This window comes from Sinohyriopsis cumingii, chromosome 5 (genome assembly GCF_028554795.1).
Source record: "Sinohyriopsis cumingii isolate HCF-2022 chromosome 5, ASM2855479v2, whole genome shotgun sequence".
Taxonomy (NCBI): Eukaryota; Metazoa; Mollusca; class Bivalvia; order Unionida; family Unionidae; genus Sinohyriopsis; species Sinohyriopsis cumingii.
This window is the reverse complement of record NC_142965.1, coordinates 101,786,404-101,809,426: the sequence shown is the minus strand read 5'-3', so window position 1 is coordinate 101,809,426 and position 23,023 is coordinate 101,786,404. Positions and strand designations below refer to the sequence as shown.

The 23,023-nt window shown below is 34.3% G+C and overlaps 2 protein-coding genes across 2 annotated transcripts in view; one reads left to right on the top strand and one right to left on the bottom strand.

The window, feature by feature from the left end:
- The first annotated feature begins 949 nt into the window (after positions 1-949).
- On the top strand, positions 950-9,449 carry LOC149799892 (transcription intermediary factor 1-beta-like). Its single transcript, XM_089957141.1, has 3 exons — positions 950-2,183; positions 6,001-6,803; positions 7,739-9,449. The coding sequence occupies exons 1-3, from the start codon at positions 983-985 to the stop codon at positions 7,745-7,747; spliced, it is 2,013 nt and encodes a 670-aa protein (XP_089813267.1). The 5' UTR covers positions 950-982; the 3' UTR covers positions 7,748-9,449.
- Positions 9,450-17,404: 7,955 nt separating this feature from the next.
- Positions 17,405-23,023, bottom strand: part of LOC149799891 (DNA replication licensing factor mcm7-like) — a 59,679-nt gene continuing 54,060 nt past the window's right edge. The window contains exons 15-16 of the mRNA XM_089959339.1: positions 20,956-21,065; positions 17,405-18,825 (exon numbers count right to left, since the gene is read on the bottom strand). Coding sequence (XP_089815465.1) covers positions 18,618-18,825; positions 20,956-21,065 — 318 coding nt within the window. The 3' untranslated portion in view covers positions 17,405-18,617. The remainder of the gene's footprint in view (positions 18,826-20,955; positions 21,066-23,023) is intronic.

Below are 23,023 nucleotides of genomic sequence, written 5' to 3'. Positions count from 1 at the left end.
AGTCACAATATATTCCAATTTTGTATGTAGCCTGGATCAGTCAGAAAGTCCTCGACTTTTCCATCCCATATTTTTCAAAAGCCCCAGACATAAATAGTGTCCATTTTCAACTGAACTCGCAACAATAGCTGTGTTACATTATAATCACTTCAACGACATCGCAAGGCATTGGTGAAGCGCCTTTGCCGAAAGCCACTGAAACCAAATGATATCTATTTTCAGTAACTTTCATTTAAGAAAACTGTATTTAAACTTTAATTATAAGCATTTACCAGTTTATTGTTTTGTTCTTTTTACGTTCAGTGAAGTATGAACTTAGAAACGCTGTGCAGTCTGTGCACATCAATAGTTTCAGTTCATACCCCCCTGAACTTTACAGAAGTGCAATGTTTATTTTAACAGCTTTTCTATTTTCCAGTTCCTTTCGACACGAACTAGTTAGGATGTTGTCCAATTGAAAAATGAGATGATCTTCCCAGTCTCTCACAGTATCCAATCACTGAAACCATACCTCAGATCATTCTCTTAATGTTCAATGAATAGACATGTCTTCTTCCCACGCCCCAAACCCAGCTCTACTACCTGGAAAATAGACGGGTTTATTTTCAACAGAAAAGCATTCACCATTTATGTTTTCACTTCAAACAAGATTTTAATCTTAACAAAGTCTCTTTTCAATTCATCATGTATTAAAAGATTGCACTACGATTTCAACGTGTAACACAAAACACATAAAAGGGCTAAAATTAACGACTTTGTTGGGTGACCTATTATCAACGTAGCCAAGAACAGCAAAACAATACGATTTGACTGCGAGTAGGACGCTTATCAATACTAAACAACATCACCAGCTAGTTTAAATGCACACTCCCTGGGCAAGGTACATATAATATTAATGTATATATAGAGGTAATATTTAGGTCACCAGACAGTACCAATTCATGAAAATACAGGTGTACTAGTAGTATTCAAGTATTTCAACATGAGGAAGGCAACAAATCTGAATCCGAATGGCATACTATGTCCACTTTGTCTGGACAATTTTACCAGTCCGAGATCCCTGCCCTGTCTACATACTTACTGTGAGAAGTGTCTGGGAGATTATATCAGAAATTCCTTTCAAAACAACGGACAGACATATAGTTTTAAGTGTCCCACATGTGAAAAAGATACATTCCTACCTTCATCGGGTATTCCTGATAATGACTGGGCGGTGCATTATCCTTATGATCGAATTCTGTTGTCGATGTTACCTGAGGATAAGAATAAGGTAAATCAGCTGTGTCAATCCTGTATGAAGGGAGGAAAACAGGAACCTGCTGATAATTTTTGTACCAACTGCAGAGAGGCACTTTGTACAAATTGTGTCGGTATTCATAACAGTGGCAAACTAGACCATTCACTCATTAATATACGTAATCCTAACTCCCCTTCTGACATAGCGATAGGAATATCTGAGAGTGTAAAATGTTCACGTCATATCCATAGAGACTTAGAATATTTCTGTAGGCCTCATCAACGAATATGCTGTTCTGAATGTATATTTGATGATCATGGAACTTGCGAAGAAAAGTTGAAATTGAAGAAACATCGGAGTGCGCTATTGAAATGTAAGCAAACAGAGCATCTCACTAAAAACATAAATGACCTCGTTAACTATTTGGATATACGTACAAAAATGAACAAGATCGATATTTTGAAGTTTGAAAGTGAAACCAAAAGAATGGTTGATGAGATAGACAGCTTGATAACTTTATTCCAAAACACAAAAAGTAGAATCATCCAGGAAAGAGAAGTGTTACTGGAGAGGGAATCCCTGACTTTGCACAAGCAATCTATGCATTTTAGTTCCTTGAAAGTTTCCCTGATCAACTCTCTCAAGTCTTATGAAGAAGTATGTAAATATGGAGACAATTATGAATGCTTCGTAATATTACATAAAGTAGAAGATCAGATTGTGCATTGCGAAAACATACTTCAAAGTAACTATCCTGAAATAAGACAAGTGAATTCCAATCTAAAGTTTGTGAGTTATTTTGAAGCGTTGCGTTCGATGGAACTGGCAGAGGTCATAGTCAACGAAACCATACAGACAGCTCCGCCTATCCCTAGGATAGCAAGAAGTTCCCCGCTCCAATTGACAGATGTTGGAAGCATTCAGCCCAAAATGGTTTCGAGTTTCTGTAAGAATTTCGCTTTCTTATTGGTTGTATGCAAATTTAAGATAATAATCCGCATTTTGAGTGTATTCATTTTCTGTTGAAATAATTCATAGAGTATATATACTTAATACATATTTTACAGACATTTCCTTATTCTTTGATCGATAATTCTAAATTTAATTATAACGATTAGTTTATTGTTATTGTTAACCCTAGATATGGATGAATTTAGAAACTGATTTACAGACTTCAGTGTGTGCAGAGCCCTTTTCACTTTATAATGAACCTAGCACAAAAAATAGTTCATTGCTTATTGTAACAAGTTTTAATTTTTTATTCTCAAATTCTCTCGATATTGGATTATCAAATGTGTTGTCGATTTGCATATGAATTACATGAATTTACTGGCCTCACGTGTTGCTGAGTCATTAACATCCCAGCTAATCGAATTCCTTTAATCTCTGACAAATATGCATATCTTCACACCCACCTCACTTTTCCTCCTCAATCAGATAGGTTTAAGTTTTTAAGAAAAAATTGTACTTTTTCTGTTTTCACGTCTAAGAAGGTTGTCAATTATATCATTTATATAATGTTTCCTGTCAATTCATCATTGATTTTAAGATTGCATCTCAAACTTTTACTTATACAACTTACACACATAATAGACGAACATTCACGCTAGGTGTGGTGTGATCAAATATGAAGATCGCGCAGAACGACACAGCGATACTATTAAAGTTGTTAGTAGATATTTATAAGTTCTAGTATATATCACCATCTGGTTCAATATATATATATATATATATATATATATATATATATATATATATATATATATATATATATATATATATATATAGAGAGAGAGAGAGAGAGAGAGAGAGAGAGAGAGAGAGAGTTTAACGATTCACGAAAAGATAAGATTTCTAGTATTTCATTATGAAGAAGGCAAGAAATAATAACCCAGCATTTCTGAGGTCCCCTGCCACCTACATATTTACTGTGAGAGTTGTCTGGAAGATTATATCAGGAATTCCTTTTCTTAAAAACGGAGAAGTGTCTAGATTTAAGTGTCCAACGTGTGAGAAGGAACCTTTACGGTCATAATCGAGTATGCCTGATAATGCCGGGCAATGCATTTTAATTATGATCGAATCCTGATCTCGATGTTACCCAAACATAATTATAAAGTAGATATACTGTGTGAATTTTGTAGGAAGGAAGGAAAACAGGAACCTACTGTTATTTTTGTGCGAACTGCAGAAATGTTGTTATTAATGACAATGGGAAACAAAACTTTCATTCATTAATATATGTAATCCTACCTGCCTATCTGATATGTTGCTTGGGATATCTGAGGGAGTACAATGTGTCCACGTCATATATATAGAGGCAGAAATGGTTATGTAGGGATGATGAACAAATATGCTGTTCTGAAAGTTTATTTGGTGACCATTGAAATTGCAACGAAAATTGAGGAAACACAGCAGTGTGTTATAAACATTTCAGAAAACAAAAGCACCTAAATAAATAAATAAACTCGCTTGTTATATGGACAGACGTACACACATGAACATGAGCCATATTTCAAAGATTGAGAACGATAACAAGACAATCGTCGATAAGATCGATCGCTTGATATCTTTGTTGAAAAGCACCAAAAGTCCAATAATCAAGGAAAGTCAATAATGAAGAGAGAGAGAGAGAGAGAGAGAGAGAGAGAGAGAGAGTCACTGATTTTACACAAGAAGATTATGCATTATAGATCATTGAAAATTACCATGATTTCTTTTAAATCTTAAGAAGTATGTAAATATTGAGTCAGTTGTGAGTTCTTCGTAATACTAAATAAACTAAAACATCAGATTGTGTGGTGCAAAAAATCTATTTCAAAATAACTATTCTGTAATAACACAATTGAATTCCAATATCTAGTTTGTTGATGCTTGCATATGATAGACGTTAGTTCTCTGGCAAAAGACAGTGTCACAGAAAACATACAGGTAGCCCACCCTGTCCTTAGGATAGCAAGATGTTCCCCACCCCCAATGACAGAGGTTGATATCATTCAACCAAAACTACCACAACGCATATTCGGTACAAGATTTTTTCATCATATATATGACGCTAAAATATACGAAATCAAATAGGACTATGTGGAATAAAAACTTCTTCCAACTCTAATAACAACTAAATGTGTTTGAGTTTTACAGTTTGCTATGTTTCCTCTACTAAGCTGCACTTTTTGTATCTGGTACTACTGTATTTCATATGTGACAAATTTTAATATTTTGATATTCTTTTTGTTGTTTCTTCATTTGAAATTCACCTGAATGTACTTTTCATGACACGCCTTCTAAACAGAGTATTTACTCTTCGATATAATGTCCCTCACGCATATATCAAGACCTCACTTAAATTATAGGGATTTGGGAGGAGAATATTAGCGGCCGACTTCCAACATAACCATTAGTATGAGCATAGTCTAGAACATACACTAAATTCACACATATTTTAGGCACTGGCTGAATACGATATGACCTTTAAAATGTGTTAGAAATTGTTTTCGCTTTTACCAATGACGTGTTAACAGCGCAAATTCAAAACGGTTTCTTAACATATCGGACTAAGCAAGCTCTTTGTCAGTGGAAAACTAAAACAACTAACATATATAAAACAAACACAACACAAGCTCTATACAAAAAAGTGGACTCCTACATGTTAGAATCACTAGGGGCAATTTACAACGAGAGATATAACAATACAAGGTTGTACTGAAATAACAGACGAATAAATTTCACTACCATTCGAGTAGTTTCAAACATTTTAATTTTGTTTTAGAACACTCAAACAAGTTGTATCCACACAAACTTTTGCATATTGATCCAGTTAAATACAATAAAATAATTAATTGGGCCAGTCATAAAGGAATACAAAAAGCAAACAATGGACAAAATAATTTTGTTGGTATGGTAGCTATATTAACTACAAAATTAAATATTTACTTTTTTCCTTTTTATGTTGTTTTTTACTCTTCCACAAAGGAAGGCTGAGTTGATCAAATGAGGCATCTAGTAGAGATTCGAATGGTATAACTCCTGACCTATCAATCAAAATAAAACAATTTTACCCGGCCATGAGTTTGATTCCATACAATTTTACTTCCAAATTTTAAGACATCCATGCCAAAGGGTTTCAGAAGAAGTACTAATGCAGCAGGAAGACCTTCACTTTCTAAAATTCACGTTGTATAACTCCTGATATATATTTTCAATCAATCGCCATTTTAACGTCGCATTAATTGAAAAACAGGGGATCATGTACACTAAAGTTAAAGACTTTCAACCTGCTGTCTTTCTTTGCCACCTGTCTTTTAATATTAATCTCATTGCTATTGATATCTAAATATTATTTGAACCTTACTACAACCACGTCTACTTTGACTGTTCGTCTTTTGCCTCTTGTTGAGACAGAGTGTATCTATTTGAATGCCAGGCGATAACTGTCTACTTCATTTCTGTCACCATCAGGATCATCATGATCAACGTTACCATTTTCGTTACCTTTTCTTTTTCTTGTTCTTGTTATTATAATTATTATCATTATTAATATTGCTATTTTTATTGATCATGTTGATGCCGTTATTCACAAATCATTTTACTTTTGTTCACAATTTCACTAGAACCGTAATTAATGCATTTTATAATGAAATGTATGCTTGAATCATATTATCATGCATTGTTATCTATTATATTTTACATTTTATATCGAATTACATCCTTTAATGATATTTTCGTGCTTAAATACATGATTGTATATCAGACTGTGTTTTCAGTTCCGTTTGGAAGTATGAAGTTTAATGGCATCGACGGTTTGCCGGGGAACAAGCTGGTTCTGGTGGGAACTAAAGGTTCAAAGGGTTTCTGTAATGTCATTGACCTTCAATCGGACGACATCCTGGCAAGTGAAAATCTTCCGTCAAGACCATGGGATTTACGTGTTGTAGATAAGGCTCTCCCGCTTGTGGCGGTCACATTTCCATCTATGAAAGCAATTCAGATTTTGTCTATTCAATGCACTGAACGTGAAGCTACCATTAGTACCGTCGGATCAATAAAAATATTAGGGAGGATATTTTATGGAGTGAGCGCTCTTTCGCCTTCTAAGCTGGCAATGAGCGGTGAAACTGAGGACAAAATTTGTTGGAGTATTGTGTCAATAGCTGATGGGAATGTTGAAAAGGATCACTATATTTGTAACAGAAGCCAATCATGGTTCTCTCGTAGCGATAGCTACTTAGATACAAGTCAGGATAAGTCCAGGGTGTATATTTCTTGTGGTGCTGGTAGTAGTGATCCTAACCCTGCCGTATACTGCTACTCCGTATCAGACGGTGTGCTGATATTCAGGTACCAGCATTCCCAACTGACATATCCGATGGGACTCTGTGTTGACATTCAGGACAATATCTATATCTTGACTTCTGACTCGTATGTTGGCATCCACCAGGTTACACGCGATGGTGAGCTGATACAAATATTTCCGACTGGAGGATATAACACAATTTGTTTCGATGAGAAAGAAAAAGAACTGTTTGCAGCAGGTCCCCTGAGAAATGAAATTAGGAGATATCAGCTGGTAAATTTCTTCACATTTCATGGAAATAAATTGCGAAAAAATTACATGGAATAAACTAGCAAAACTATTTTTAATCATTTTGCGTGCTGCAATATTATTTAGCGGTTAGAAACAAAATATGAAATGAAGAGGAATTTCAGTTAAATAAAAATATTTTTACTATGATTTTAGAGAAGTGATATGGATTTTTAATGTCACGCTTTCTTTCATTGTTTTAGAGCACTGGTTAAATCTGAGATATAAGTTGGCATATGGACACATATTCGTAACAATAATGTTGCATATTTTGATATGTTTAGATTGATAGAGAGTTTTCAATAAGAATGAATGAATCGCGAATATATTTATAGAATACACAAACCAACGGCATTGCTTAACTTCAAAAGTTACCGATTTTCAATGAAAAAATAATTCATAAAATTCTAAGTTAGCAAAACACGTCAAATCGCAAAGAAAATGAAAATAAATTTTTTATTAATAAAACACGAATTTTTAAAATATTATTCAATAATAATCGATATCAATTTTAACTATATTGTATTGTAAATATCAGCAGATTATGAATAACAAACACGGTAAAGATAGCTGAGATACTCTTGATCGGATCTTGTTAGGTTATTGTCCAAATAAAAGACGAGCCAGTCTATATTTTCTCTGACCGAGGCAGTATCATGACCGATTAAATTTTTCATTCTATGCTCTCACACCGATATACTTTTTTTTAAAAGGTTTATATGCAAGAACGAAAATAATTCATTATTGGTAACAGACAGTCTACAACCTAAATGGACAAGTAATAAATGCAATGCTAATCGATACTTGTATCTTCACTTAGACAACGCATGTAGATGTAGGTTGTTTTTTTTTTTCAGATCGTAGTTTGTAAGATGATTATATTAACACCATGCTTACATTATTTTTCTTTTTTCTCATAGGTGCAGTGAGAAAGAAAAACTGGTGAGGGGCAGTTTGTTATATTCTGGGGCTCTCCTAGAGACTAATAGGGAAGTTAGTGAACATTTTCTCGGACAAAGATGTGTTTTCCGATCACAACAACTGTATATCAATCGGGAGTATGTATTATATGACACAAAACATTTCTTGCCGTTATCTTGCTGCAATATTTATTTTCATAAATTGAACCAGTTTGCCTTTAATTGGTGCGCGTGCGTGCGTGTGTGCACATTACTTATATTAACAGGAAAACTCCACGTTGATATATCAACGTTAGGAAGGCAAGTGTCATTAGAAGAAACCCCTACTACTGTATGTAGAGCAACATTATGAAACTGTTTAAATATAAGATTCTCGGATATGATTAATTGTTGAGTTCATATCGAAATACGTTATTGGTCATCTATACTGCAACCAAATCTTGGAATAATATGATAACCGGTAAGAAAAGTATGAGAAACAAATTTTGCCACTACTGGAGAATTTGAAAAAAATGTTTAAAGACTGTCTCTTGAAATAATTCTTAAAAATATCACTAAGAATAAAAACATACCCATTTCTTATTTTTCTAATATTTATTATAATAATTTTTAAATAAGGGAATATACATAAATTTACTATAGTTCTCTCTACATTGGTGTTACACACAACTCACACGACGAGACCTCACAATGCTGACGTGTAAACAAGTCAATCAATAATTACGACCTCTCAAAATGTATGTGTAAGCCAGTCACGCGATAGGACCTCTTGACTTCAGTGGGAACCTCCGGCAATTTTTTTTTAATGCTGCTGGGTCAGCAAGATATATTTGATGGAAGTGTTTAATGAGGATGTTAAATAAGTACTAGCGAGATGTATCCGTTGAAATAGCTTGATTTCAACTTAATATGCATTGGAAAGATATGATTTCTGTTCTTGAACATTTAATTAAAGGATTAATAATCACAGGAAACATAAGGTCTAAAAACAAGTAATTTTCTTTCCCTAATAATTGCCCAGAAATTACAGCAATGAATACAAAATCACCACCACGAAAATATGTGCTGGGGAGGGGCAAATACCTTATAAACACATGCGAGAAGTTACCATTATTGACATTATAGATTCAAACTTTAATATTGCAGTTTGTGTTTAAAATCTATCAGCAATCTTCACAAATTCATCAGGTCTCTTATTGACCTGTACAAACTCTACTGAAATAATGTATGTGTAAATTGAGACGTGTTGTAACTTGAGAAGACCAATGTACTGTATTGTAACTTGAGAAGACCAATGTACCGTGTTGCAACTTGAGAAGCTCAATGTACCGAGTTGTAACTTGAGAAGATCAATGTACCGTGTTGTAACTTGAGAAGACCAATGTACCGTGTTGTAACTTGAGAAGACCAATGTACCGAGCATGATGCTTAATGTGGCTAACCCTTTCAAGAAAAATTACGTAATATTTCCCATTGATGTTAACGTAAAAACCAGGATTCATGGAACAATTCGCTATATATCTTTTATTTACATTTTACCTTTCCCATCTGTTATCAAATTTTCAATTTAAAAAATCGCATTTACTTGCTATACTTAAAAAAAAACTAATTTTAAATTGAACTATACTAACATGTTGGCAATCGGAAAGAAATGCGATATTTAGCTTCTCGTGATAAAAGAAAATGCATAGAAATAGAAACGTCAATAAATAAATAAATAAATAAATAAATAAATATAGCAACCATCATATAAGGACCAACTTTATATCAAGACAAACGACCGTATGTCTCGTTCACACATTTGGTATAGTTTGAACATGTCATCGTCGCCTATGCTATCTGGCCTTTAGGCATGTCTCGTGGAGTCTCGTAAGAACAGTGAATACCTATGTCTGTATGATTTATATTTTGTTTACCCAAAAGTGTCAATGTGGTGTGCCAAACTTTGAGGGAAGTATTTAATATAAATAAAATAATTGAACATGCACAACGAATATTAAATATCACCCAAAAAGTACAATATATTGAATGTAGCACTTATTGCAATATAAATTGTGAAAAAAATGTTTTTAATATAAATGGAATTACAGTTTAAAATATATAGTTATTACATATAAATACGAAATAAAGAATACTATTCAAATGTTATTCCATTTAACTACATTTAAGTGGAGACTGCAACCGTTAGTCAATACATGTTTTTCTTCTTCCATATCAAGCGTTGTTTTATTACGCTGGTCACATGCACATATTGTTTTCTTCTGGCCACATATGTATGTAAGAACCGTGGGTTCTTTTGTTTTGTTATTGTTCTTGTCACGGTTTGAATTCATTGTTTTTTTTATATAGAATAGATCAAAAGGAAAAGAGCTGAACACCTAAACATGACAAATATTTTCTCGCATGATATCAGGATATCGCAAGGTGGGGGACACATAGTATATTTGTAGAGAAACCTATGGAACTAAAGAGCGCTTGATATATCAGTCGGCCTCTACTATAGCTCTTTTACTTAATTTTAGACCATGCCTTTAACAAACTTTTCAAGCGAGTCGTGCACCTCAAAAGTATACATGTTCTTACTACTAATAGAGCCGCGGGTACTGCAGGCTGTGCATTGTATACCTGTTCTGTATCAAATGGGTTTTCCGTTATAGCTTCTAATAGCGGGAAGGATACTACAGGAGTGCGAATTTGTTGCTTTCTTTTTATAATCAAATTTACATTGCCAAACGCACCGTTTCTTTCAAATTTCTGCATTTAGTGCTCTTTTTTTAAAAATATGTTTTTTTTCTCCATGTCATTTAACTATTGCAATCTGAGGTTTTCTTTTTACTTTTTCTTACCGATCGTTTATTGATTTGACCAGAGACTAACATACATGTGTGTGTGTGATTTGGACTTTTTAACGTAGCATTAAAAAATGTTCAGTCATATCGCTACGATGTCAGCAGTGTGGAAGTTTATAGTGATGTGCCGCAGACACGTAGCATGATGTCCCACCCAGTCACATTATCGTGACACCAGGCCAACCAGTCATAACACTAACCTCATAATGCTGAGCGCCAAGCGAGGCAACTGTTAGTACCATTTTTATAAGCCTTTAGTATGACTCGGGCGGGAATCGAACCCACGACCTCTGGGATTAATGCATTATCATAATGATACTGTGTAAATTTCATAAACAGTGAGATATTTAAATTAGTGTATTTTCGAATACCTTTCGGTGGGAGGGGGCGATAGATTGTTGGCAACTGGATGGATCGCGCGGCTTATATTGATTAATCTGATTTTATCCGGGTTAGTTTGGTTAATGCGCTAGCATTCTCGTGTACATTGACAAGTAGATAGCAGTTGACGTTGCGGTAATTTGCATTTTTCAGCGGTTAAGATTGTATAATGTTATTGTTAGCAAGAAAAGCCAAGTCAAAATAACGGTACTATTTTAAAATTTATAAGTGCGCTCGCACCGTCATCTACAATCTGCGTTTCATGACTGTTGTTTGGGGTTTTCGCAAGTCCGTCAAGTGGATATATATATATATATATATATATATATATATATATATATATATATATATATATATATATATATATATTTTTTTTTTTTTCTGTGACACAATATAAAATATAATCCATAACAGAGCCGTGTGATATAATCTAGTACCAATTTTATCCGCACGACGTATAAGGAAGACACAACGTGCCAATAAAATATAAATTGCGCTTTCACGAAATTTTGATGCCGGAGATATATTCGGTTTAAACAAAATCGCCTAAAAGAGGAGTGCATAAATGCTTTCCTTGAAATGGGTCTCTTCAAGTAAATAAAATCTACAATGTCGTCATTATGTAGATGCTGCTTGTGTGTATGAATAATTTATAAGTATTGTCAAAATTTTGTATGCATATGCATATGTAACAAAAATCTGATTGAAATCAAACCAACACTGGATATAGAGTAATAAAAGTCAGCTTAATTATATAATCATATTCTATAATTTATTCAATTAAAGACTCTTTCTGTTACGAGTAAAAAAATTCAGTCAACAAATAAAGTGTTTATTTCGCCCGCCATACTTCTGAATTGTCATTAACACATCTTGCTTTATTTATATTTGTGTGTTGATTGGCTCTAGTTTTGGCTCTCTCTCTCTCTCTCTCTCTCTCTGTGTAACATAATTATTTTAAGGAAATCTGCATATGGTTCTTTTTCCTATCATATTACGTGCAGCAAGATTTAGTAAACTTGACATAAGGATAACTCTCTAATGCAAAGTGAAGCTGCCATATCGTGCCAGAAATAAACAAAATGAGGGTAACGTCCAGGATCATATTTTTATACGCATAACAATTTTAAGTTTCAGATAGTAGACTTTTGATCAATTTATTAAATTGCATGTTTTTTTACATAACTTTATTCTAAATGATTTGACTGAAGTTACAATTATCCCGCTACTGAAAAGTACAATTTGTAATCAGACGAACAAAAATAATTATTGACAAATAACTCTTTACGACAATTATTTCGAAAATATTTGATGTATTGTTCTGCACCGACGTAAATTCACAATCTCTGATAATCAGTTTTGGTTTCAAATAAAACAACACTGAACAGATGTATGCCTCTTTGTCTTTAAAGAAACTGTCACAAATTATGTAGAACATGATAACCCTGTGATTGCATGTTTTTTTTTTAAGACACGAGAAATGTATTTGACAGGGTCAATCACTGGACACTATAAAAAGAGTATAAGTAGTATCCAACTCCTACCGTGTAACCAATGGGGTGAGGCAGGGAGGTGTCCTTTCACCTTTGTTATTAAATATATTCATGGACAAGTTAAATCATAAGCTGAAACACTGTCACGTTTGACGCCAAATGCTTCATTTCTTAACAATTTTAGTCGTTCTAATGCTTCTAATCTGAATAATATACATTTGAGAAAGATATCACCTATAATATACAAAATTGGTATGCATGGTCTTTGAGTCAAATACTTTCATATTACCATCTCCTCCCTCTGTACATATTAACGGCCAAGCTCTTACATGCGTCAACAACTATACTTACTGGGTCATTTTTTAAAATCCTTTGGGCCAGATGATGAAGATACGAGATATTGCAAGTTTTGTGTACTTGAACAAGCATGTTTCTACGTCAATTTAGAAATTGTTCTTTGAATATGAAAATTAGATGGATAGAAAGGAAACCAGTTATTGGTTATCATAATAGTCTTTGTTCTCTATTAAGTCTTCCAAGATGGAACAGTGCCTTTATCATGTTTCTAAACTATAATGTATTTAGTTTTGAATGATACAACATGTGTTGTCAATGATGATAAGAATATCTAATAGTAAGAAGTTAGAACTTGAAATCTCTGTGGAACTATGACATTCGTTTAAATTGGAACAAACGACTCTTTAAATGTCTTACATAACTTCATTCTTAACAAAATCGCATGGTCTGAAGTTGTAGATGTGTCTGTATATTTGTACATAAGAAAACTATGATATTTTATGTTTATAATACTTTTATTTTATATTTATATCTTAAATTCAATGTATGGGTTATGCAGTCTAAAATGAAGAATTCATATATATATGGATATGGGATCAAAAGTCCTTATTAAAGGACTTGATGCTCTGATTCTTTTACTGATACAATTATTCTATCAGAGCCGTACGAGGTATAACACTTTTCTATGCCAAATACATTAGGAATGAACTACTTCCTCAGGAACCCGACCGAGTAAAATAAGTTTGCGTTTCCCATCTATGCACATTATAGAAACAAAAATTGTATCCCCTATGAACAAACTCTTCGAAATAAACAGTTGTATTCTGTTGTGTTTTTATCTTTGCTTCGAGCGTTGCTAACTTTATAATGAAGTCAAACGGTTAATTAGTATTTGGAATGATGAATACTGCCAATGCAGTGCAAGAATACATTTAAAGAAATGCTGAGCTTAATGTCTGCATACCTAATGTTATTTATTAATTGCAATCCTTTTATCTCGCCTTTCTACTGATCTGTTGACATTGTTTTGCTTTTCTTGCCTTATTAGTACAGCCTAAATACTTTATTCTTTAAAGCATTATTTTCCTTTTGCCTAAAAACTTACTGCTTTAGGTTTAAGTCTGAATTTTATTTTGTTCAGCAGAGTAAGGTTCATCTTTTTAGGTTTTAATTTTATGTAAGAAATTACTTTTTCTTAATTTTATGTACGCTTTATATTTAGATTATTTAAATTTCTGTTGCGTTGCATTAACTGTGGCTGTTTGGCTTTGCATTTGTGTGTGTGTGTGTGTGTGTGTATATATATATATATATATATATATATATATATATATATATATATATATATATATACCACAATTGATGGATTAAGCTGTTGCTCAAATTCGGCGAGATTAACCGATTCAGCCCCGATCCCGTCTGTAGGCGTGATGAGGCCGTACCCTACTTACGAGCTCTGCAGCATCAAGGTCATTTAAGATACACCAACATGGGTGGTATTTAAAAAAAGCAGACAGATATAGTTCTAAAATGATACCAAATAATCTTGAAGTTCTAGTTGCACTACAAAATACAGAGGGAAAAACCTCATTTTTTGAACCAGGTTTTTTTTCCACCCAAAATTCGCTCGAGATCGGAATGCAATTTTGTGTCCAGATTTTAGACCTTTTGGCCTCAGATCTAAGGCATACCGGTCTTAACTGCACACAGACAGGTGAACCTTTGCAAAAACTAGGATAAGGTGGGCATTTGGAATAAACTGCGGTCTCCATACGAACATAATGGGTCCATTAAGCAAAAACACACAAAAAAAATATTTTTTTACCCTTCTGCTCATGCGCCAGCAAAATAACCAATGGAAAATGATATTTCTAATACAACTAGGCATTAGTCTCATGGAAAATCTATTGAAAGCCGATGTATTCAGAAATAGCCCCCCAAATGTATTTCCTATGCACATTTCAGGCAAAAACGACAAAAACCTCTGGGGCCGAATGAGTTAAAAGATTAAATGGTTGTTGGCTTTCTTTAGCATTCCTTGATGATTAAGGAATGCAAAATAAACTATCTGGTGCTATTCTTAACCCATTTTTGATGGACTGTCAAAAATTTGGAATCTGTCACCACAAAGCTAGCTTCATCCAGCAGAGAAGACATGCTAATGCTGTTGTCACATGATACACAAAACCATCTTTGACATGTGCTCCATTCTCAATGAAATCTTTCTCCAAATTGCTACAAAAGCGAGAATTTTCTAGTCATCGTTCTCTGAATAAATGTTGAGAACTATGTGTTTTTTCATTCTTTTGCAAACAATATGACTTTCATTTAGCATTTTTGAAATTTTGTGTAAAAAGCATTGGAAAAGGGTTTATTTTTGTTGAAATCACATGAATACATCACTAAGCCATAAGTTACATCACTAGTGCAATATGTCCTATAAGGTTAAAATCTGCCTTCTTCAAAGCCGAGATGACTCTTTTGAGTTTCACTGAATAATAAAGTTCTATCAGTTAGGACTTGTTTAAACATCCATTCTGATAATAGAAATTTAAATATACCATGCCTGGCTCATCAAACTAAAGAAGTTTAATTTTGCAACCACGAAAGGCAGGGTGAAATTACTGCTTGGTCAAAACACATGGCCATTGACCTCAGGCAACAGCTACTTACATTTCATATAGAAATCTGGCAAGGGAAAATTAGAATGGCCATTGTAACCAGGTGATGGCATAGCTCAGGTGACTGTTATGACAGGTGTGTGTGTGTGTGTGTATATATATACACACACACACACACTGCGAGCTGATTTAATTGAAATCAAGTGGGTTACTTACTCCTTATTCCTGGAGTGGAGTTGGTTACTTATTCCTTATTCCCAATATATTAAGAATAGGTTAGTACATAATTATTACCAATTCAATAAAAGCTACAAATCTGAACACTTATCGGGGTCTTCTTTCGACAGTGATCCACATCGACTGCTACAATATCTTTCAGATGAAAACAATTAGTCTAGTGTAACTAGAGAAATATGAATGTTCTTAATGGTACCAGCTATATCAAGCTGGATACAGAAAGGAGACAAATTATATTAAAACTTTCAATGACGTGAACCTTTCTGCAATGTATTTCCTTCTCAACCCCTCTTAAACAGTTTTTAGTTAGGGATCTGCTCCAATGGAAGGAAAAGTTATGATAAAGATTCATCGAGCCCACTGCGAGATATAGCTATATAAATATACCTCTCAACAACTGATACATCATCAAACCCTCATTTTGCGTAATCCCTCCAAGGTATTCCACGATTTCCCCAAACTACTATAACCAGAGACATAAAAATCATACAAAAAAATGATCTAATTTATTAGTTCCCAACACCACTATAACCTGGGGCATAAGAATGAGATACAAACTGGGCATTCCACCACAGGGTTCAAACAGAATTCTGGATGATAAATTCAAAGGCTTTTCCCAAACTTTCCAAGACCACAAACATATATTTCCAGGACTTATTTTTGCTAACATTTTGTATACAAGTTATGTTATATGAGAAAACAAATGCAAAATACTGTAATAATATTTAATGATGAAATGAAACTGAACAGGAAAACTCAACCACATCCAAATCTAACAATTTGGGCAATTTTATTTGTGATTATGGAAAGAAATTAAAATGTTTGGGTTTATTTAAATTTTCAAAGACTTTTAAATACCTCAGGATAATCTGCTCAATTTTCCACAAACTTTCAAGGACTTGAAAATGCTACTTTATTTTTCCCAAACTGTCAAAGACCTTCAAAGATTGTATGAACCTGCATCATTTCCCAAAACCTCTATAACCTGGGGCATAAGAATGATATACAAATGGGACATTCCATCATCTCCCAAATCCTCTATAACCTGGGGCATAAGAATGATATACAAATGGGACATTTCATCATTTCCCAACACCTCTATAACCTGGGGCATAAGAATGATGTACAAATTGGACATTCCACAATTTCCCAAAACCTCTATAACCTGGGGCATAAGAATGATGTACAAATTGGACATTCCACAATTTCCCAAAACCTCTATAACCTGGGGCATAAGAATGATGTACAAATTGGACATTATACAATTTCCCAAAACCTCTATAACCTGGGGCATAAGAATGATATACAAATTGGACATTCCATCATTTCCCAACACCTCTATAACCTGGGGCATAAGAATGATATACAAATGGGACAATCCCTCATTTCCCAACACCTCTATAACCTGCGGCATAAGAATGATATACAAATTGGACATTCCATCATTTTCCAAAACCTCTATAAAATGGGACATAAGAATGATATACAAATGGGACATTCCATCATTTCCCAACACCTCTATAACCTGGGGCATAAGAATGATATACAAATGGGACATTCCATCATTTCCCAACACCTCTATAACCTGGGGCATACGAATAATATACAAATTGGACATTCCATCATTTCCCAAAACCTGTATAACCTGGGGCATAAGAACGATATACAAATTGGACAATCCATCATTTCCCAACACCTCTATAACCTGGGGCATAAGAACGATATACAAACTGGACATTCCATCATTTCCCAAAACCTCTATAACCTGGGGCATAAGAATGACATAGATTTGACAAATTGTAAGATATTTATTACATAAAAATGAACAGCTTGAACCATGCTGTATCCTTTTGCAAATAGCTTTCCTAAAGGATTATGTACTACTGTCCATCTAGAAGTCTTGCAAACAACTTTGCAACATCCTAAGTTTTTCTAGTAAAATTCATTTATCTATTGGTGCATCTAAAATGCCTTTATAATATATCAAAAAACTGATTCAAATTGAATTTAAACATGAATGATTTTCAAAACCTACGTTATCAGTTCACCCATGAAAACAACTGTCAAACTATTCAGCTTAATAGTGGTTTTTTAACACTTGTTACCAAATATTTCAGGCAGGTATTTCAGACATGATCTCTTTAGCAAAAGGCATCTGAAACCTGATAAAAATCAATTTAGGATGTTGCTGAGAAGAAAAAAAATTTTTTTTGGCAAACAGTATGAAATTCAGTCTCAAACTCGATGTAGTCTTTGCTAATAATTACCAACTACAATACACCTGAGTAAGCACTACTCCATTAAAATATATCAGTGTCTATGATATCTGTAGTTGGACCTTACTTGAATGAGTACATACATGTTAGGAAGGCACACTGAAATTGTTTAAGTTACTTATTGTATCAATTTGAGGGGGACATCGTGTTATTAAACTTCACAATACAAATGAGCATATGCATTATTATTATATAACCTGCAGACCAATGAAACTCGGCTAAAAACATTAGAACTCCAGTCAACTTCTTTTGTAAAAAGCTTCCCAACCTTTTTTTTTATAAAGAGATCACGGGATTCACTTGTACCAATTATATGGGTGGTGCATGTAATCTGGGTATTTTGAGTCAAACTGCAAATAAGCTCTGCTTCAAGTTACATAATACGCCCACATATCTGGATCTGTGCAGTTTATTTGAGGTAATCAATAGAACAAACAATACTGACCCTGATCAACAAGCTAATTATGTGACAGCAGATCTGGGTCTATGTTCTTTGCACTGAGATTTGACTTTTAAGCAAGTATACTTATAAGTATAATTGTATAATTATTAAATCAGATGTAAAAATTATCCAACTCAAACTTTTAAATTTAAATTTTATTCAAATCATTTTCCCCCGAGTGCTAAATCAAAGAAAAACTGTAAATGCCACTCCTATCCAGCATGAAGTCATATTGCCTGTCCACAATAAATGCGTAAAAATCTGTGAAGTTCTGTGCACCGCTTTATATAAACGTGAGTTTAGTGTGTGCTTGATTAATCTGCCACACATTCAATTCTTCATATTCTTCAAGGCAGGCATCCACTGCATCAGGTTTGAATCCCTTTGAAGTACACTGCTCCATGATGTCGGTGACTTTCACCGTTCTCACTCCCTTTGATGGCGCCATCTCACGAATTATTGCAAAGATCTGGTCTGTGACATTTTGGGCCCTGTAACAAAATAAATTATAGTGTACATTTTCCTGTATTCCACTGCCATAAATCAATTTTTCTTTCAGAAGCACGAAAAATGGTTCAAGGAACACGAGTGCCCCATCCAAATGCCTTAAAAGTGATCTCAATACAAAGGTTAACCAAAAAACACAAATTTACTCCTCAACAGATGCATGTACAGGTTAAAAGATAATGTGATAGGAACATACAAAGTCAACATTAATGTTAACATTAGGGAATGGAGGTCAATAACACATAGGTATTCCTACAGCTTTACCCAAAACACATTCCGAAGGAAACAGGCTATAACTGTCCAAGTCAAATGAAAAATAAATGATACTAACAAGTATCTGGCTTATAAACCCAGTTATATACAACATTCACTGAAAAAGCAAGTTTTTAAGGACTTCTTTTCATAAACAACACTTCTGATTAATACCAACTATTACTAGTAAGCTGACAACGCAGAACATGGATAACCAGTAAAAGGTCTTAAGGTCATTTAGAAGGACTTCCCATGGACAAGTTACCACAAGACTATAATTAAACCTTTACAAGGACTTCCCAAAGACAGTTACCACAAGACTATAATTAAACCTTTACAAGGACTTCCCATGGACAGTTACCACAAGACTATAATTAAACCTTTACAAGGACTTCCCATAGACAGTTACCACAAGACTATAATTAAACCATTACAAGGTCTTCTGATAGACAGTTACCACAAGACTATAATTAAACCTTTACAAGGACTTCCCATAGTTACCACAAGACTATAATTAAACCTTTACAAGGACTTCCCATGGACAGTTACCACAAGACTATAATTAAACCTTTACAAGGACTTCCCATGGACAGTTACCACAAGACTATAATTAAACCATTTACAAGGACTTCCCATGGACAGTTACCACAAGACTATAATTAAACCATTTACAAGGACTTCCCATGGACAGTTACCACAAGACTATAATTAAACCTTTACAAGGACTTCCCATAGACAGTTACCACAAGACTATAATTAAACCTTTACAAGGTCTTCCCATAGACAGTTACCACAAGACTATAATTAAACCATTTACAAGGACTTCCCATGGACAGTTACCACAAGACTATAATTAAACCTTTACAAGGACATTATAACGAAACGATTCATATGGAAATTATTATACTGTAATAAATCCTGTCACATGGCAATTATTATATTGTAATAAAACCATTCACATGGCAGTTATTAACTGTAATATGACCATTCACATGGCAATTATAATAATGTAATACAACCAGTCACTTGGCAAATATATTGTAATAAAACCAGTCACTTGGCAATTACTATACTGTAATAAAACCATTCACATGGCAGTAACAGACATACCAACCCTAAAAGACCGTCTTAGTAAGGGCTGTTGATTTGTTTCTACAAGTCTGACCAGTTTTCAGTAAGATGTAACAAAATATTGTAAAGTTGTAAAATCAAAACATGTACTTAAAAGTTCAAAAGTTATGTTCGAAATTAACAAGGCAAAGATAAACATTATGTTCAACTAAAAACTTTGCGAAGTAAACAAAGACCTTAATTACATCCAGTATAGGGGCCCTGAGTGGCAGAGTGGTCTAAAGCGCTCTCCGTTATGGATCACTGCCATCTCACCTGTCTGCGTGGGTTAAAGTCTAGGATTCGGCCAATGTGGGTATGTGAGAAAGCTTGCAAGTAGCCTTTTAACATCTTGAACATATATCGCATGTTGGCCATTTTCTCAAATATGTGAAACCCAGATCCAAATCAAACATGGACGAACAAATGTTCCAGATTTTACCACAGTCATATTTATATAATTTTCACTTTAATTCCTCAAGTCTATATTTAAGGGTCATTTTCAGGGGACATACAGCAACATCTTAAGGGTTGGCAGATATGGAATTATGTTGTAATGAAACCATTTGCATCGCAGTTATTATATTCAGATGAAGCCATTAACACAGAAATTATTCTACCGCAATTATACCATTCAAAAGGGTTTCTGACTAGATGAAAACAATTTTTATAACTATTTCATCCAATACATTGACAATTATGTATGGATGGACATCATCATAATATGCTCCATCTAATTCACACCACCTTACCGTGAATGTATCTGATGAGCTGGGTTGAGGGAATCCTTGGACATTTCCATTAGCCGCATAGCTTCATTAACATCCTCCTTTTCAACCGTGTCTGCCAGACGTAGCCGGGCCTGTTGGGAGAACAGGAATACTTGTAAATTTTTGCTAATAAAGCCTGACATAGTCCTGGGTCTGACCAATTACCCTTCTTACCATATATACTTGCATAAAAATGTGGTCCAACTGCAAGTATCGTTGCCATCTCATAAGCCACTAGCATATATACTTGCATAAAAATGTGGTCCAACTGCAAGTATCGTTGCCATCTCATAAACCACTACCATATATACTTGCATAAAAATGTAGTCCAACTGCAAGTATCGTTGCCATCTCATAAACCACTAGCATATATACTTGCATAAAAATGTGGTTCAACTGCAAGTATCGTTGCCATCTCATAAACCACTACCATCTATACGAGCATAAAAATGTGGTCCAACTGTAAGTATCGTTGCCATCTCATAAACCACTAGCATATATACTTGCATAAAAATGTGGTCCAACTGCAAGTATTGTTGCCATCTCATAAACCACTAGCATATATACAAGCAAGAAACAAAATACTGGAAAAGAGTTGTAGAATTATTTTGCCTGATTAGAAAGTCGTCAAATCAAAATGATCTAACGATTCATTTCTTGTAGTACAAAACATGACAAGGGATAAACACAAGAAAAACAACACATAATCACAAATTATCACATTGTTAAATATCCTACTTTGATTAGAAAAATGAATAATATAGTAAATTATTAATATCAGTGATTCCCAACCTTTCTTGGTTTGAATCTGAGAGACTAATTACTTAACACCGATGCCATGTTTAAAAATCCTTTGTTTGATACAACACTGTACGGCTGCAAATGGTGAAGGATGAAACTAGCAATGGCACGAGTGATAACTGTGGACCTTGGTGATGAAGATTTGTATTTAGTCTGTGCACCTAGCATAACAGCAATCTTTGGTTGTCGATCTGAAACAATACGTACACTTTTAGTGGAACCTTCGGCTGTTATGTTAGAGGTTGTGTCACTCTGTTGCACAGTACTTATGGAAAGTAATGATCGATGGTGACGCCGTAAATGAGTCGAGAGGTTCATCGTACCGCCTGCGTGCTTGATTTCAGTTTTGCACATATTACACACAGCGACAGTTTTATCAATTGTATTGGTGCTAAACTCCCTTTTTTGTGAAAAATTATTTCAAACAGAACTCTTTGCTCTTGGGTTCTTCACTAGCTCATACAGAGAAGCTGCCATTTTGGTAACTACGTTAAGACTAATAAAACACATTGGCGTGCTCATAGCTAGTTATGGACTGGCTAATGTTGGTGAAGAAAATAAAACTGGTATACCGGTATTACTAAACTCGTATCGCAATATACCGTTTCAGGCATTTTGTATCGCAATTTAGCGGTAAATCGGTATATCGTTACACCCTTATATACTAGCATAAAAATGTGGTCCAACTGCAAGTATCGTTGCCATCTCAAAAACCACTAGCATATATACTTGCATAAAAATGTAGTCCAACTGCAAGTATCGTTGCCATCTCATAAACCACTACCATATATACTTGCATAAAAATGTGGTTCAACTGCAAGTATCGTTGCCATCTCATAAACCACTACCATCTATACAAGCATAAAAATGTGGTCCAACTGCAAGTATCGTTGCCATCTCATAAACCACTAGCATATATACCTGCATAAAAATGTGGTCCAACTGCAAGTATCGTTGCCATCTCATAAACTACTAGCATACATACTTGCATAAAAATGTGGTTCAACTGCAGGTATCGTTGCCATCTCATAGACCACTACCATATATACTTGCATAAAAATGTAGTTCAACTGCAAGTATCGTTGCCATCTCATAAACCACTACCATCTATACGAGCATAAAAATGTGGTCCAACTGCAAGTATCGTTGCCATCTCATAAACCACTACCATATATACTTGCATAACAATGTGGTCCAACTGCAAGTATCGTTGCCATCTCATAAGCCACTAGCATATATACAAGCAGAT